The following is a 19,135-nucleotide window of genomic DNA, read 5'->3' as shown; positions in this document are numbered from 1 at the left end:
GAGCGTCTCCTGCAGAGGTGGGGGACAGCTATGGCTCACTGCAGGGACAAAGACATGGCCGGCGGCAGTTCTGGAGAGTACTCACCGATGTGCGCCCTCCTGGAGGCTGCCATTTTCTTACCTTCATTCCTTTTTATGGCTGAGTAATATTCCATTGTATATATGTACTACAGCTTCTTTATCCATTTATCTGTCAATGGGCATTTAGGTTGCTTCCATGACCTGGCTGTTGTAAATAGTGCTGCAATAAACATTGGGGTGCATGTGTCTTTTTGAATTATAGTTTTCTCTGGGTATATGCCCAATAGTGGGATTGCTAAGTCATATGGTAATTGTATTTTTAGTTTTTTAAGGAACCTCCATACAGTTCTCCATAGTGGCTGTATCAATTTACATTTGCACCAACAGTGCAAGAGCTTTCCGTTTTCTCCACATCCTCTCTAGCATTTGTTGTTTGTAGATTTTCTGATGATGCCCATTCTAACTGCTGTGAGGTGATACCTAATTGTAGTTTTGATTTGCATTTCTCTAATAATTAGTGATGTTGAGCAGCTTTTCATGTGCTTCTTGGCCATGTGTTTGTCTTCTTTGGAGAAATGTTTTGTTTGTTCTTCTTTCTCTAGTTCCTTTAGGTGTAAGGTTAGATTGTTTATTTGAGCTGTTTGTTGTTTCTTGAGGTAGGATTGTACTGCTGTAACCTTCCCTCTTAGAACTGCTTTGGCTTCTTCCCATAGGTTTTGGATCATCGTGTTTTCATTGTCATTTGTCTTTAGGTATTTTTTGATTTCCTCTTTGATTTCTTCAGTAATGTCTTGGTTATTTAGTAATGTATTGTTTAGCCTCCATGTGTTTGTGTTTTTTACGTTTTTTATCCTGTAACTGATTTCTAATCTCATAGCGTTCTGGTCAGAAAAGATGCTTGATGTAATTTCAATTTTCTTAAATTTATTGAGGCTTGATTTGTGACCCAAGATGTCATCTATCCTGGGGAATGTTCCGTGAGCACTTGAGAAGAAAGTGTAATCTGCTGTTTTTGGATGGAATGTCCTATAAATATCAATTAAGTCTATCTGGTCTATTGTGTCATTTAAAGCTTGTGTTTCCTTATTAATTTTCTGTTTGGATTATCTGTCTATTGTTGTAAGTGAGGTGTCAAAGTCCCCCACTATTATTGTGTTACTGTCGATTTCCTTTTTTATAGCTGTTAGCAGTTGCCTTATGTACTGTGGTGCTCCTATGTCGGGTGCATATATATTTATAATTGTTAGATCTTATTCTTGGATTGATCCCTTGATCATTGTGCAGTGTCCTTCCTTATCTCTTGTAACATTCTTTATTTTGAAGTCTATTTTATGTGATATGAATATTTCTACTCCAGCTTTCTTTTGATTTCCATTTGCATGGAATATCTTTTTACATCCCCTCACTTTCAGTCTGTATGTGTCCCTAGGTCTGAAGTGGGTCTCTTGTACACAGCATATATGTGGGTCTTGTTTTTGTGTCCATTCAGGGAGCCTGTGTGTTTTGGTTGGAGCATTTAACCCATTCACGTTTAAGGGAATTACCGATATGTATGTACCTATGACCATTTTCTTAATTGTTTTGGGTTTGCTTTTGTAGGTCCTTTTCTTCTCTTGTATTTCCCACTTAGAGAAGTTCCTTTGTCATTTGTTCTAGAGCTGGTTTGGTGGTGCTGAATCTCTTAGCTTGTCTGTAAAGCTTTTGATTTCTCCAGCGAATCTGAATGAGATCCTTGCTGGGTAGAGTAATCTTGGTTGTAGCTTCTTCCCTTTCATCACTTTAAATATGTCATGCCACTCCCTTCTGGCTGGTAGCGTTTCTGCTGAGAAATCATCTGTTAACCTTATGGGAATTCCCTTGTATATTATTTGTCGGTTTTCCCTTGCTGCTTTCAATAATTTTCCTTTGTCTTTAATTGTTGCCAATTTGATTACTATGTGTCTTGGTGTGTTTCTCCTTGGGTTTATCCTGTATTGGACTCTCTATGCTTCCTGCACTTGGGCGGCTATTTCCTTTCCCATGTTAGGGAAGTTTTTGAGTATAATCTCTTTAAATATTTCCTCTGGTCCTTTCTCTCTCTCTTCTCCTTCTGGGACCCCTATAATGCGAATGTTGTTGCATTTAATGTTGTCCCAGAGGTCTCTTAGGCTGTCTTCATTTCTTTTCATTCTTTTTTCTTTATTCTGTTCTGCAGCAGTGAATTCCACTATTCTGTCTTCCAGGTCACTTATCCGTTCTTTTGACTCAGTTATTCTGCTATTGATTCCTTCTAGTGTATTTTTCTTTTCAGTTATTGTATTGTTCATCTCTGTTTGTTTGTTCTTTAATTCTCCTAGGTGTTTGTTCTTTAATCTTCTAGGTCTTTGTTAAACATTTCTTGCATCTTCTCAATCTTTGCCTCCATTCTTTTTCCAAGGTCCTGGATCATCTTTACTCTCATTATTCTGAATTATTTTTCTTGAAGGTTGCTTATCTCCACTTCATTTAGTTGTTTTTCTGGGTTTTTATCTTTTTCCTTCATCTGGTACATAGCCCTCTGCCTTTTTGTCTTGTCTATCTTTCTGTGAATGTGGTTTTTGTTCCACAGGCTGCAGGATTTTAGTTCTTCTTGCTTCTGCTTCTCAGTATTTTTAAAGTTGGAATTTCTGTATACTTTAGTAGGTTTTTCAAGGCAGAATATATACTCTTTATGTATATATTATGTATATAATGCAGGAATCTTATATTATGATAAAACTATATGTAAAAATGAATTCCAAAATTCTATACTATCATTCAATTGAGAATAGTTTCGGCACTGGGAAACCCAGTATAGATAACAAGCGGGAAAGTTAAGTTCAAATTAATTCAAATCTAATAGGATAGTCCATTATGATGTTTTTGCCTATATATTTCTCCAGGCATGACAAGTACATGCCAACCATTGTTGTAAGCAACTTTTTATTCTATTTCTTCATTTTTAATGTACTTTATTTAAGGGTACATATTTTCTTCGTACCTGTATATCTTCTCTTCTTTGTCTTCTGCATCATATCCAAGGACTCTGTCTGCCTTTAACCAAGCAAGCAAACAAACCTGTTAGCAGAGCTTTTATTTTAAATGTAAGGCAAAATGAAATGATTGTAAAAATCCAGCCATTGCCATTAACGGAATAGTGTCCTTATATTAGTGGATATTTAAAGGGTTAAATATATAAAAAATATATATAAATATAGTGGGTATTAAAAGGGTAGTAAGAGGTATTTGTAGAGATTGTTGTCAAAGAGACCAAACAACTATGGTTAATGATTTTCTTGCTTACTATAATTGCTAATTACAAAAATACTTAATGGGAGACAAATATCAACTCATCAAAGACATCTTATTATTCGGATTAGAACAAATATAGACGTGTTTTACAAAATTCATTTCTATTACCAAGAGAAAATTTTTTTCTCATCTGATATATATGTATGTATACATATATATATATATATCAATGTATTTTTTAAAATTTTAATATATCCTCATGCTAGCTAAGAGTTATTTTTTTGATAATAGTTTTTAATTTTAAGCAGTATTATCCTTGACAAATCAAGCTATAATAAAGTTTACTGTAGTTATAATAGAAACCTTTTCAGCTGTCATCTCAATTCATTGGTTTTATTGATATGGGAACTAATAAAAATCAAAGTACATAGAGAGAAGTAATCATGTAACTTATTTTCAGGAAAGCATATATGACAGAATTTAAGTATTTAAGAATTTAAATGTGGCTAAAATATAATCTTGACCAGTGCATGTCTCCAACAATGTTGAAATCAAACGATTTAAGGAAGATAGTTACTAAACTCTATAATTTTGAAGGGAAATCAGTGTACAGTTCCCCTAGTTAAAAGCTATATATTCCATCCTCTCTCTAACCCACTTTTCCTGCTGTGATTTAATTCTTTCTTTCTTGACCTTTACTCAGGTGAAAAAGGAAATAACTCCTTACTGCCACTCATACAGTATCCCTGAAATGTATTTTGGCTTGTGACCTTTAAATGATGGGGATAAATAAAACGAATTTCATATCTTCATATGGACCTGATCTGTGGGTCAACATATGTTTGCTTTTCATCTGTATGAAAATGCTTTAGGTTGTGATTGCCATGGAATAGGTGGGGTCAGGTGAAGAATGAGAAGTTGCCAACTGAGTCAAGCAGGAGATGAAACGATCTGAAATGTAAAAGTTAAGAACTGGGGGATTCTTTGTGCGAGAGATGGTAATTGCTTATGGTCACTTGCCCTTCCATGGGTGAGACGCAGGGTGTAAGGACAGTGTGAAAATGCCTGGACTGTTAAGGGAAGAACACCTGGGCAGAACACTGGAAAGAGGTTACATATGGGTGACATAGCTGTGAGAACAGGGCTTGAAACTGAATAAAAATGCCTCAGGTCTTCCATGACATTTCATTTCCCACTAAGAAAGGATTTTGTGTAAGCACCATTTTAACACTGAGGATGATTTCCCCAATTAAAAAAAAAAATAGGCACTTTTAGAATTTCCACTGCCAAACTGTGTTTGAAACATTGAGTCCTATTCTTAACTTTCAAAAAATATAAATGTTTCATAAAGCCTAATGGTATTTACAGAGATATAAAAGTTAAAAATCTAGCCAAGGTTATTTGGTGTTTGAAATCAAGCATGATAATATTTTTGTGTGAAATCCCTAGATCATTAACATTGCTTTAGTCAGCATTAATAGGAAATGCATGCCAGTAAGATGAAAATTAATTTCCAGTTGAATGCTTTATGTCAGGAGACAACTTGCCTGATTGCAGTTGTTTGAAACGGAGCATATTCTAAGCACATTGCCTGCTGCCTTTTCTTGGCTGTAGATATTGACGAGTGTGGGACCGGGAGGCACAGCTGTGCCAATGATACCATTTGCTTTAACTTGGATGGTGGATATGATTGCCGATGTCCTCACGGAAAGAACTGCACAGGGGACTGCATCCATGATGGAAAAGTTAAGCACAATGGTCAGATTTGGGTGTTGGAAAATGACCGGTGCTCTGTGTGCTCGTGTCAGGTTAGTATAAACAAAACATTGTAACCATTTTTATCGAGGTGTAATTTGCATATATTTCAAGTGTACAGCTTGATGAACTTAGACAAATTCATACGCCCATTTAACCATCACTCAGTTAATATAACAGAACATTTTTACCTACCCAAAATGTTGCCTCGGTCCTTTCTTAGTCCCATAGCCCTAGCCTCAAGCAAACACTGCTTCCAGTTTCTATAGATTAGATTTGTATTTTCTAGAGCCTCATATAAATGGAATCATATAACACAGTTGGCCTTCTGTATCTGCAGGGTCCCCATCCATGGATTCAACCAACTGTGGATCAAAAATATTTGGGAAAAAAAAAATTCCAGAAAGTTCCAAAAAGCAAAACTTTAATTTCCCCCACACCAGCAACTGTTTACATAATATTTACATTGTATTAGATGTTATAAGTAATCTAGAGATAATTTAAAGTAAACCAGAGGGTGTGCATAGGTTATATGCAAATACTGTGCCATTTAATATAAGGGACTTGAGCATCCACGGATTTTGGTATCCACGGGAGGCCTCAAACCATTCCCCCAGGGATACCAAGGGAAGACTGTCCATACTCTTTTGTGTCTGACTTCTTTCTCTCAGCATTATGTTTTGACATTCATTTATATTCATTACACGTATCAGTAACCCATTCCTTTTTATTACTGAATAGTATTCCATTGTATGGAAATGCCACAATGTGTTTATTTATTCATACGGTAAAATATTGTTTCTAACTATGCTAATGTTTCTATAGTCACAATATCATATTTGAATGAATGCATAAATGAAACCATAATGAATATGCTATGGCCTGCAAGTGAAAAATATCTATTTGGGTTATATTTCAGTTTTAGAGAGGTGTTCTATTATGTGTACCCAGTTGATAATAGACATTTAAATTATAGTTAAATGAATAATACCAAGGACTCAACTATTATTAAAGAAATTGATAACAGCTTGTACAAATCATAAGGTTAAAATATTCTAGAAACTTAATAATATGTAAAACTTGTTGACTAGATACCAAATATAAACATACAAGCCCTCACACAAAACAAAATTTAGTTACTATTCAAATTACTATATTAATAAACAAGTAAATGTATATTTGTATATACATACACAATTTATTTACACTTAAGAGCCATGCAGTGGTTATCATTTTAACTGGTTATTTCTGAAAATTTTCTTTCCACTCAAGTCATTTAAAGAGTAATGTGTGAAAAGAAAATTGGAAGTTCTCCAGCTTAAGTATTTTCTGGGTGTTAGCTACAAAATGGAATTTTAAAGAAAATCAGTTATATTGGGTAAACAGTGTGAATTACCTCAACTTCCCAATCAACATCTGAGATTATAGACATAGCATGTAATATATATAAAATGTATATATGTGTGCGTATATACACATGTACACACACACAGATACACACATACATATGATGTTAGTATATTGAGAAATGGAGGTTTCTGGTAACTGCTTTTTTTTCCCTTGTCATACAGCATGGATTTGTAATGTGTCGACGGATGGTCTGTGACTGTGAGAATCCCACGGTTGATCTTTTCTGCTGCCCCGAATGTGACCCAAGGCTAAGCAGTCAGTGCCTCCATCAAAATGGGGAAACCTTGTACAACAGTGGTGACACCTGGGTCCAGAATTGCCAGCAGTGCCGCTGCTTGGTAAGTTCAGCTATGTGAAGTTCAGGGAAACGTTTAAGCCCAGAACTGAAATCGTAAAGCAACCTTGCCCTGCCCCCTGCACCGATACTCGGTACCTGGCCATAGTGTTGGGAGTTACAAAAAGTGAACCTGGTTAGGATGATAAGGTGATGGTTATGCATTCAGGACCTGAGAAGGAATATCTGGGGGTAGATGTGGTACACCATGTCGTGTCAGTCTTTCAGGACTATCTCCAGAGCTCAAAAGAAGAAAAGGCTCTCCTGGCTTCCCCAATCCCACTCAGCTTAGGTTTACTTAGAGACAGTTATGAACAGAATAATGGCATTCAAAAAAAAAATCACTTTTTCCAATAGACCTTTTGTTAATCCATTTCTGTCAATTATGCTTAGATGTAAGAAAACAAAAACAAAAAAAACACACTTTTTTTTTCTTTCTAAAGATTATTACTGTCAATGCTGTTCTGGTGGGCACTCTGTTTTACACATAATATGGATATGCAATAAATACTTACTAGAATCTTAGAATTAAATGTATATATTTATGAAACTTCTACTGGAAACAATAGGTTAAAAAGAAGATGAGACTTGATAAAGAAAATACCAATCATTTTTTCATTTAACCAAATTTCTTGTTTCTTTCTAGTGGTGTAAATAAAAAGGAAAATTGGTCTATATGTCTTTATAGAAGAAAGTTTCACAGATGCTACTTTTAAAGTTAGGACTAGTTTCCTTTCTATTTGTGTGAAGATATTTTTAAGGCAATGCTTTTTTATTGCTTCCTTTTTATACTTTCAACCCAAAAATCAATTAAAAGAGCAAGGTCAGTTTCTGTGCCTGAAGGCCGCTTTCATCTCCAAGACCATGAGACTCAGAATTATGAAGAAAATAAGAAACAGGTGGGAACTAAATTTTAAAAAGATGCAATTCACACAATTTTCTCATGTGGAATAAAAATGACTGAAATCAGCTCCTAGTTTTGTTTTGTTTTGTTTTTTCCAAAGTCCCTACATTGAGAAACGTATAAATGAACAAAGAAAAACTGTCAAATTTCCTTCATATTTCAGTTTACTTTCTTGTCAGTGGACAAAACTTTGTTTTTGCAGAAGGGAATAAATGAGAAGGTAGGGGGAAAAGATCGTAAAAATGAAAAAACCATCTCATAGGCAGAAACTAAGTAAAAACCTCTTCTGTAGTAAACAATTCTCCTTTGTCATGGGAAAGAGAAGGGCATGCAAATTTGTTTTAAGAGAAAGAGTTTTTGCTTTCCTTTATTGTTGTTCTTGTTTAAACCCTGAAGACTGTTTTATAATCCATCTGCAGTATAGATCTCATCTCTCTGATAGGGCTTTTGTGGATTCCCTGCAAGATTCATAGCTGTGAAGGTCTGAGTATAAATGTCCATCAAACAAATTGAGTATTCGGTAAACAATGTGCTCCCTCCCTCCTCCTCCCTTTGCCCTTGTTCATCTGCTTTCCTTATAGCAAGGGGAAGTTGACTGTTGGCCCCTGCCTTGCCCAGAGGTGGAGTGTGAATTCAGTGTCCTCCCAGAGAATGAGTGCTGCCCGCGCTGTGTCACCGACCCTTGCCAGGCCGACACCATCCGTAATGACATCACCAAAACTTGCCTGGACGAGATGAATGTGGTTCGCTTCACTGGGTCCTCTTGGATCAAACATGGCACTGAGTGTACTCTCTGCCAGTGCAAGGTAAAGCCCATTCATTATATTCAAGTAGGGAGCACCTGGCCAGCTGCACCCAGGATTCACAGATACTAATGTGCTTAACCTGGCCAATGGGAAGCATATTCTTTCCTATTTACTGTTCAAACAGAGATGGGAGGAGGGCCACTCAGCTTTATTAGAGCCAAGGCTGACTGTCCTGTGCATCCTCTAATGCATATTCAGGGAGAAGGAGGTGCTTGGTCAGAAACCAGAATGATGGGTTACTAATATCACCAGAACAGAAAGAACCTACGTAAATTGCCCTAAAGCATCTAACTGTACACATCTTAAAATAAAAGAATACAACACCAAACTTCATGTTTCTTTCATGATAGAAGACAATATTATTTTATTGATTTTTATCTAGTCCTTTTATGAGATAAGATATATCAACAAAGTGAACATATTACGTTTTCCAAAGTGAAAATCAATATGGCAAAAACGGGCATATTTCTTGGTTTGTGGTGGTGAGTTACATTGAGTTGAAAAATTTAAGATCTGTTGTTTACCATATTTTATTCCTACGGCTGGAGAAAAATCATTATAAAGATTTTTCTTTTTATTCTCATAGGAAAATAGAGCATTGTGCCTTTTACTTCACTGAGAATAGAAATACTGGTAATGTAGACAGAGTATATAGAATTCACAGATGGTGACAAAGTTGAAAACATTCTACTTTGATTATTGTTCCTACAAACATTTGATTTCATGGTCATTGTACTTCATAGTCAAAATTTTAGAATCAACACTAGAACTAAGTAAATAATCTGGAAAGCTTAACAACAACAAGAAAGCAAAGATGTCAGATTTTTCCCACCATAGCACAGCCAAATATCTATAACTGCTCTGGTTCTTTAAGTGAGCATTTCCATTTAAATTTTTTTTTTCAATAGAGCAATTTCATTCAGATTCATATAGTACAAGTTTCTTACTTGAGTGGCTTGATGTAACAGGACAAAGAAATGTGAAATGCTTTAAGTTTTGAGGTGCTATTATTATCTATTTCAAACCAAAATTTCTAGCTCTTTCAATTATTGCAATTTAATCAAGCACAGCTTGTCAATCAAGCACAGCTTTTTGGGGGAACATTTAATGCAGTTTTCTAAAAGTGCATTAGCACATTTGGAAGTTACTTTTACTACTAAAAGTTACTAATAATGTATATGCAGTGCTGCTTTAATATACATTTTTTAAAATAGATCTTTATTGGAGTACAATTGCTTCACAATACTGTGTTAGTTTCTGTTGTACACCAAAGTGAATCAGCCACATGCATATATATGTCCCCATATCCCCTCCCTCTTGAGCCTCCCTCCCATCCTCCCTATATACATTTGATATGAGTACATTTAATGGTGCATTATCTAGAAACTTCAGCATTCATGACCAGTAGGGAAATACTTTCTGACATTTAATTACGAAATAGAGTTGAGTCTCTTTACACTCTTAATCTAACTGTTAGATTATTGTTCTGAGCAGTGACAACAAATACATATACCGGGTGATAGAATGTAAAACACCAGATATAGCTCAGACAGATACTTCCAACAAGAAAGATACATTCAGTAATAGGCAGAAAAACATTAGAGTGTTTTCTGGGGAAAAGAGTGTGAATGAGCTTGTCATTCACCACCTTACAAACAACTACTAGGATTTTTTGGCTCATGGTAGAAATATAGTCCAGAAAGTGTATTTTGACATTAAATTCATTTCTTGTCAGATAAGTGCCGATTCTCAGAGGTTACTATTTGATGCCATTTCCCTTTTCCCTTCTTATCAAGTATGAGTTATAAGAATATCCTCAATGTTACCAAATGAATCCCTAATACTCATCTTATTATGTTTATTTTGTGCTATTTTAAAAATGAAACTTATGCCAAACAGGCTTGAGAGATTTCATTGGAGGTGAGCATCCTTCACAATTTGGTGCTTTCAGAGCACCATTTTCGCTTATCATCTCCCCATCCTACCGCTTCTGAGTTATTTGTTTTAGTCAATAAACACAGATTATGTGGGGTATTGTGCCAGAACCGGGGTAGAATGATAAGCAAAAATGGGTACAATCGTTCCTGGAAATTTTTGCCCAGCAGCTTCTAGAGCTCTGCTGTCCAGTACAGTAGCCAGTAACCACACATGGCTATTTAAATTCATTGAAATTAAGTTAAAAATCCAATTCCTCAGTCACACAAGCTACATTTCAAATGCTCACACGTGCTAGTGGCTATCGTATTAGATAGCACATATAGAGAACCTTTCTATCATCGCAGAATATTGTATTGGAAAGCGCTGGCCTAGAGGTGAAGAATGTGGCATCTGGAATCAGGCTACCTGGATTGAAAGCCTGGTCAATCTCACTAGCAATGTCACCTCAAGGGATATTTATTAATCTCTCTGTGGCTCCATTTTTCTCATCTAAAAATGGGAATAATAATATTACTTACCTAGAAATAATTATAGTACCTACTTGAGAAAGTTGCTATAAGAATTAAGTGAGAAGATCCACACAAAGTTTCCTACACATTTCATATGCATTCAGAGTAAGCGCTCAATAAATGTTGACTATTATTATTGTAGGTAGTGGAGTATAGAAACATTAATTAAGTCATGAAACAGATAAAGACAACATTACAAACTCTGATGGATGCTCTAAAGGAAAGTTGCACTGTGCTAAGAGGCTGTACAATGCATGAACCAATTTTACTTCCTGAGGAATTAAGAGTTAGCTGGGAGAAATAGAGTTAAGAGTTTCCCTTCCCTTTTTAAAGATGTCTTCAAATGTAATTTGCTTACGTTAAAAAAAAAAATGTTTCCTCCACTTAGAAGTTGAATTCTTGCATCAAAAAAGAATTAATAATTTTGTCTTTCCTAAATCTAATAGAGACTACACACCTTTATGATGGGTCAGAGAGCTTTCAGGCAATTATGTTTTGAGCTCCAGACGATAAAGAGGGATGTACCCAGTTGAGAAATAAAAAGGGAGGAGGTATTAGAGGGTCATTCCCTTTAATAAATTATCACTGAGTGGGACACTTGGGAAATTGGAAGCCAGAGGGCCACTTTTAACTCCTGGGGAGACTCTAGATGTAATACTGAGATAATTGAGGTATGGAAAAGAATAGTTTTATGAGGATGAAGCTCCTAACTTTCTAAATGTTGCCTTCATCTATTAGAAACCATAAACTTAAAGTCTGGAAAGTGGACATCTGTGCTAAAATTAGAATAGATAACTAAGTCTATCTATGGAAAGAAATACCCCATAAATGAGCAATATTATAATGAATACTTTAATATATGATCAGGAGAGCTTCGCAAATCAAAAGAGGAAGAAAGGATTATTCTATAAATACTGGAATGACTGGACAGCAGTTTGAAGGATGTAAGTTGTATATACTGTTATATTATGTATCAAAACAAATTCCATGTGGAAAAAGTGCTAGATATTAAAAATAAATCAAAGCAAAGATAAGTAATCAAATATTTATCAAAATTCTTGAAGGAAGATGCCTTTTCTAATTTAAAAGTGATAAAATCTACCTCAAAGAAAATTTAGAGCTTCTGTAGATAAACAAAATTAGCAAAATAGAAGATCACAACTAGAAACTAGAAAAATATTTTCAACAGATATGATTTCTTTATTAGATTAAAAATATATGAAAATTAATTTTAAAATACTTATTTCCCCATAAATAAATCAACAAAGGATGAATAAACAATTTACTAAAGAATACAGCTATCAAAAAAGAGGAAATCAGTGTTTTAAATAATTGACACTTAAATATAAACTAACATAATGAATTATTATTTTCACATACTATGCTAAAAAAATATTTCACAATAATTTGCAATGCTGACAGAGGTGTACTGGAATTGTAATTCTTATGCAATGTTAGTGACATTGAAAAATACATGTCAAGAACCATACATACATCTCTTTGCCCACTCCCCATCCCCACAGAAATATCCAGAAGATCCTACTAATCCTGGGTCTGAGAATCCAACCTAAAGAAATAATCTAAAATGTGGAGCAAACTATATGCATCGTAATATTAACCTCAACATTAATTGGCACACAGAATCAAGGAAGAAATCAAAATATCCAGCAAAGGAAAAATGGGTTAAATAAATTATGGGAACTCTGTAACATATAACATTATATCATAATTATATAATATGTAATTATATGACTGCATTATTCAATTATTCATGTACTAACAATGCTTATAATGAAAATTAAGACAAAAATACTATGTGTGATTACATATGCACTTTGATTACAAGAAGGTTGAAAATAAAGGAATATGAAGTGAATTCTATTAGGACATACTAAAATATTGATAATAGTGGGATTTAAAATTATTAATTTTTATATAGATTATTTATAGCCACATATTATATATGAATATATAATTACATATATTTATTATATTATAGTATGTATAATTTATAAACATATTAATATATTAATACCATATAGTGATTGATAAGTAAATAATAAATATCTTAAATATAAATAAGAGTAAAATATATTATGCATTATATATATCATGTATAAACATTTTACTGAAAGCTGAAAGTCAGCTGTCTTCTAATCTTAATGTTATAGAGTTTACCATGCAAAGAGTGATGATGACTTCTTTACCAATAAATATAGCCAGAAATAACAAGGTGTTAAGGAAACTTACTGTGTTACTACATAAAAATAGATTTTATAATTAGTTATGACAGTAGGTGGTTACTATTCCTAGCAACCTGACTAAGTTTCAGTGGGTCACCTTTTATTCTAGTTTTTATCAAGATAATGTTTGTTAAGGTGAAATGCATAGTTATTTTGTATATAATTTTATAAGCTTGATGAATCAAAATATAGACTATTTCCAACAACCTAGCAAGTACCTTTTTGTCCCCTTCCAGACAGTACCTACTTCTCATAGGAAACCTCAATTTTATTTCATTATAGTAAATTTATTTTCCTATTTAAAATTTTCATATAAATGGATCACACAGTATGTATTCTTTTATATCTAATGGTGAATTGACCAGTTTATCATTATGTAATGTCCCTCCTTATCTCTAGCAAGGCTTCTAGACTTGAAGTCAATTTTGACTGGTACTTTTTTTTTTTTTAATATTCATTTATTTATTTAGTTGCACCGGGTCTTAGTTGCAGCTGGCAGGCTCCTTAATTGCGGCTTGCCAGCTCCTTAGTTGCAACACGTGGGCTCCTTAGTTGTGGCAGGCAGGCTCCTTAGTTGTGGCATGCAAACTCTTAGTTGCAGCATGCATGTGGGATCTAGTTCCTTCACCAGGGATTGAACCCAGGCCCCCTGCATTGGGATCATGGAGGCTTATCCACTGCACCACCAGGGAAGTCCATTGTCTGGTACATTTGTAGCCACACAGTATATTGTTTTGATTCATCCACTTTCAACCTATCTATGGTTTTATATTTAAAGTGCATTTTTTATAGATAATGTATAAATAGTTCTTACTTTTTTATCCAGTGTGACAATCTCTGTCTTTTAATTGAAGTGTTAGTCTATTTACATTTAATATTGTTTTTGACATTGGTGGATTTGGGGCCACCATTTTGCCATTTGTTTTCTACTTGTTCCATCTATTTTTTGTATTCTTAATCATCTATTCCTTCCTTCTTTTTGTTTGTTAATATTTTTTATATTATTCAATTTTACTTATTCTTTTGAATTCTTCACTAGAACTCTTTTTATGATTGTTTTAGTTGTTGGTATAGGAGTTGTAACATATATCATTCATTTATTACAGTATAATAAGATTTAATATTATACTAATTCATATAAAATGTAAGAACTTTGGAACAATATAATCCCATTCCCCTAACCTTTGCACTATAATAATCATATATTTATAACTATGTATACTATAAACTCTAAAAATCTGTATTACTATCAATATTTTTGCTTTAATAAGTCAAATATCTTTGAAGCAAATTAATAGAAGAAAAAATGCTATATTTTAAATTTTATACTTATTTTATATTTATAATTATCCACATATTTACCATTTCTTGTGCTCTTCATTTCTTCTCACACATGTTAATCTCCATCTAGTGTTATTTCCCTTTATCTTGAATAACTTCCTTTAGCATTTTCCATATTGCAGATATACTGGCCACAAATTCTCTCAACTTACATTTATTTGAAAATGTCTTATTTTTGAAGGATATTTAACTAAATATAGAATTCAGGATTGACAGATTTGTCCCAGCACTTTAAAGGTGGTACTCTACTGTTTTCTAGTTTCTATTATTTCTGATGAGGATTCAGCTATCATTTGTACTTTTGTTCCCTTATATGTAATATGTCTTTTTTTTCTCCTCTGTCTCCTTTCATGATTCTTTCTTTATCTTTGGTTTTTAGAATTTTGACTATGATGAACTTAAGTATGATTTTTTTTTTTTTTTTGTCCTCTTTGGTGTTTGCTGGGCTTTTTGAGTATCTAAGTAGATTTTTTTCACCAAATTTGAGAAAAATTTGGCCATTGTTTCTTCGGATATTTGGCCTGCCACATTATTTCCCTCCTATTCTTCTGGGACTCCAATTACACATGTATTATATGGTTTAATATTATCCTGAAGGTCACTGAGGTTCTATTGTTATTTCAATCTTTTTCTCTTTTTTTTAAAGATTGGATAATTTCTTTTTTTTTTAATTTATTGACTATTTCTTCTGCCATCTCTAATCTGCCGTTAAACCCATCCAATGAATTTTTCATTTCGAATATTGCACTTTTCAGTTCCAGAATTTTTATTTAATTCTATTTATACTTTCATTTCTCTGCTGTAACTTACCATGTTTTATCATTCATTATGACCATCCTTTTTTTTTACATCTTTGTATGTATTAGTAATAGCTACTTTCTAGTCTTTACCATCTGGATTAACTTTGAGTCATTTCTATTCACTAGTTTTTCTCTTGGTGAGGAGTCACTTTTTTTCTGTTTTTCTTCACATGTCTAGTAATGTTTATGGTTTACTGGATATTGTGGATAATACATAGTATAGACCCTACATTCTATTAGCTTCTTCTGAAGACTATTTTTGTTCTAGCAGATTGCAGGTTACTGGCCAGTCATCTTGCAGTTGGAAAGGCTGGGCTTTACATTGGTTAGGTGGGTCTATTCCAGGTGTACCCTTAGTTTTAGGGTGAATCTCTTAATCTTGAGACATCATTTTCTTCCTAATCATGGCCCTTTTGGGCTTTCAATGGAAAGCCTGAATTTTGTATCAGTCCCTTCTAACTTGGCAGGACATAGATTTTAAACCCACAGTGAGCAGCATCTGAAATATCTGCTCAAATCTTTCAAACTTCAAGCTGTGACTCTCTGATTGTCTCTTTAGAGTCTCCTCTGCAATTCAAAGATCCGCCACAGATTTGAGGGGAGTTGACATGCTGATTCACTCCTTCCTTTCTAGACATTTCCTCCTGAATTTCCAGCCACTCTGGCAGCCCAACAGAGCCCTAAATGTTGTCTTCTGACATGTGGGCCCTATCAGATTGTGGCTTTCTGCTTGAGTTATAGTTATCCTAAGCTTCACAGACTAGGGAGTGCCCTAAGGGAAAATGCCAAGTAAAAATGAATCTCAAATAGTACATCTTCCTTCTTTTAAAGATTGAAACTCCTCCAGTGTCTACCTGCTTTTAGTCACTTTGCTTTAAATAGTTTTTATATTTTGTCCAAACTTTATAGTTATCCATAGGAGGGATAGTTGATAGTCTTAAACAAGTAACTGCCATTACTGAAACAGGAACCCCAGTGGAATATTTTATCAATCTTTCTTGTATGAACTATGTTTCCCTAATTGGGGAGCTTCCAATGACATGGTCTGTAGAGCATTTATGTTGCTATAGCAGAATTGATATGGAATAAGAAAAACACTACTGGAAGACTTGGAAAATATACCTTCTCTTCCTAAAACATACTCATACTCCAAACATTCCCTAACTCTCTTTCGACTCAAAATCCATACAATTTGAGAAACTGATATTCTCAGGAACTGGTACACCCCTCCCTTCATTGGGTCAATGGATTGGGGAAGATCATGTGACCAGGTTCTGGCCAGAAAACCTCTGCCTCTGAACATAATGACAAAGCTTTAAAATGCAGCTAGAGATCCAAGAGATGGATGTCACCTTCTTTTGCTGTCAGAGTAAGAACTCTGCTTAATAACAATTTAAAAAGAAAGAGGATTAAGTTAAATTGATAATATTCTTCTTGGATATAGACTGGCTTTTCCCTCATTTGGTAAGCTTCAACAAAGGCTAAAGTACCAAAGTCCTTTCTTAAGTTTTATCGTACATGAACAGACCCTTTTGGTTTTATCATATTAAGGTCTGATACATTTTCAATCATCTAAAGTCAATTATCTGAGAGAATATATCAAATAGAAGATGAGTTTTAGAGTCAGACTAACCTGAATTTTAATCCCAGCTGTACCATTATATTAGCTTTGTGATTTGGGCCATGATATTTAAGCTTTCTGATCTTCAGTTTCTAAACCTAAAAAAACATGACTATTAATAGTGATCCTACTGGGAATGCTCTTAGGTTGAAATTAGATAACGTATTTAAAGTGCCTGGCAAAGTATCTGACACAGAGTACGCACTCAAAAAGTAGAAGGGTATTATCATCTTATGATTGTGGTAACAATACTAACATTTTCATTATTACTAGCTAGACAGTGGAAGAAAGTAAGAGCCCAAGGATTCAAAAGAACAAGATACAAATTTTTTTCCTCTTCTGTAATACACCATACTCTTTTGGTACTTTGTTATAAAAACTAATTATGCATATCTGGCTCTTCCTTGACTATTTTTCCTGCCTCATCTCTACACTGTTTTCTTCACCAACTTAAAATTCTCACCCAGACCAAACCTTTTTAGGTTTCTTAACTACGCAAAACTCTTTTCACTTTAAAGCCTTTTACTCATGCTCTTCCCTGTGCTCTTGGCCTACCTTTTCACAGATCTGTCTTGAGGTCTTGGTTTAAACGTCATTTCTACAGAGAAGTCTACTCTGGCCACCCAATCTAAGTAGCCAGACATTTATTAATCTCATGACATCAACTAGTTTGTTTCTTTTCTAGCACTTTTCACAATTTTTGATTGTACATTTGCTTATTAATTTTCCCCCCCGGAACTATAAGCCCTGTCCTATGAGGGTAGTGACCATATCTGCTTTATTCATTCATCAGCATATCTCGGGTTCGATTTACTCAATGCTTATTTTGTCAATGAGTAAATAAAACAACAAATGTGAGCTAAGAGAGTGCCATGGGGTAAATAAAGCTAGCTTATGATTTGCCACAAATAACTGGCCATAGTTTGTTCTGCAACAGTAGAGGCATGAAAAGTGATTGAGCTATTGAACTTTCAGGGGCACATAAATAACAAAACATTCAGTTATGTTATGTGTACCGATCGATGAGTATTGACTAATGGCTGAAAAAGTAATACCATGCTTTTTTCCCCCTCTGTTTTCTCTAGAATGGCCACATCTGTTGCTCAGTGGATCCACAGTGCCTTCAGGAACTGTGAAGTTAACTGTCTCACTGGAAATTTCTCTTTAAAGAATGTTCTTTCATTAAAAAGACCAAAAAAAATTAAAAGTTGAAGTGGATGATTTGTGTGCAGCGAAGTGCAGCATTGTTAATAGCTGAGTAAACTTTCGATTATGAAATTTGTGGAGCTTGAGAAAATCACAAAAGGAAACTTCTTGGGGCAAAACTAGACCAGAATTCCACCTCAACTGCGTCTGACGTCGGCATGTAGAAGAATGGGTGTGAAATACACACCATGACATCACGACCTCTGGATGTAAAGCCTGAGCTTACGGGAGCTTTGGAAGGCTCTAGCTTCACTGGTGCAGAAAATTTTCCTCTAGATCAGAATCTTCACAAATCAGTTCAGTTCTTCACTGCAAAAAATAAAATGTAAGGCAGTGAACGAATTCTGTTTTCCGAAGCAAAGCAAAGAAGCTATAACATGTTATATGTACAGTATACACTCTGAGAAGAAATCTGAAATGAGTTATTGTCATGATAAAAATAATGCACAGGCATGGTTACTTAATATTTTCTAACAAGAGATGTCATCCTTATTTCCTTGTTTTACTGCACTTAATATTATTTGGTTGAATTTGTTCAGTATAACCTCGTTCTTGTGTAAAATTAAATAAATATTTCTCTTACCTTATAACATGTCTGAGTGTCTGCATAACGTGTTCCTTTTCCCCCACAGATGCCTCAATATACAAACTGCTTTCTAGTTCTGCTGATGAGAAACTCCCACCATGCTATTCCCAAACTGAAAGGTGATTTTCACTACATTACATGCCGAAGTGGCGGGGGAATGGGTGATGGATACCTTTGTTCTGCCTCTCTGGATCCTCTCAGTCACCTTTTACCCTGCCTCATATCCTGGGGGCTGACCTATATACGTTGTATTAATAGGTTCGCTTGTCCTCTGGATTCTGATTCGGTTTGACCAGTGGCGACCACCGGCAGGATATCAGAAAGAGGACATTTGGATATTTATTCTGCTGGCTCCTTTCCTGCCAGGTTACTACTATGATTAGCTGTGTCACTTACTGAATGTGACATCTCC

General features: G+C 34.6%; 1 protein-coding gene across 3 annotated transcripts in view; it reads left to right on the top strand.

The window, feature by feature from the left end:
• NELL2 (neural EGFL like 2) overlaps positions 1-18,727 on the top strand; it is a 357,101-nt gene extending 338,374 nt beyond the window's left edge. Inside the window, exons 17-20 of one of the 3 annotated variants that reach the window (XM_036866748.1) lie at positions 4,885-5,078; positions 6,597-6,773; positions 8,255-8,479; positions 18,017-18,727. In XM_036866748.1, coding sequence (XP_036722643.1) covers positions 4,885-5,078; positions 6,597-6,773; positions 8,255-8,479; positions 18,017-18,067 — 647 coding nt within the window. In that variant the 3' untranslated portion in view covers positions 18,068-18,727. The remainder of the gene's footprint in view (positions 1-4,884; positions 5,079-6,596; positions 6,774-8,254; positions 8,480-18,016) is intronic. The other 2 variants (XM_036866747.1, XM_036866749.1) reach the window with 2 other exon arrangements.
• The last annotated feature ends 408 nt before the right edge of the window (positions 18,728-19,135 follow it).

This window comes from Balaenoptera musculus, chromosome 10, assembly GCF_009873245.2.
Source record: "Balaenoptera musculus isolate JJ_BM4_2016_0621 chromosome 10, mBalMus1.pri.v3, whole genome shotgun sequence".
Taxonomy (NCBI): domain Eukaryota; kingdom Metazoa; phylum Chordata; class Mammalia; order Artiodactyla; family Balaenopteridae; genus Balaenoptera; species Balaenoptera musculus.
The sequence above is the reverse complement of the archived record's forward strand: the minus strand, read 5'-3'. Positions and strand labels throughout refer to the sequence as shown.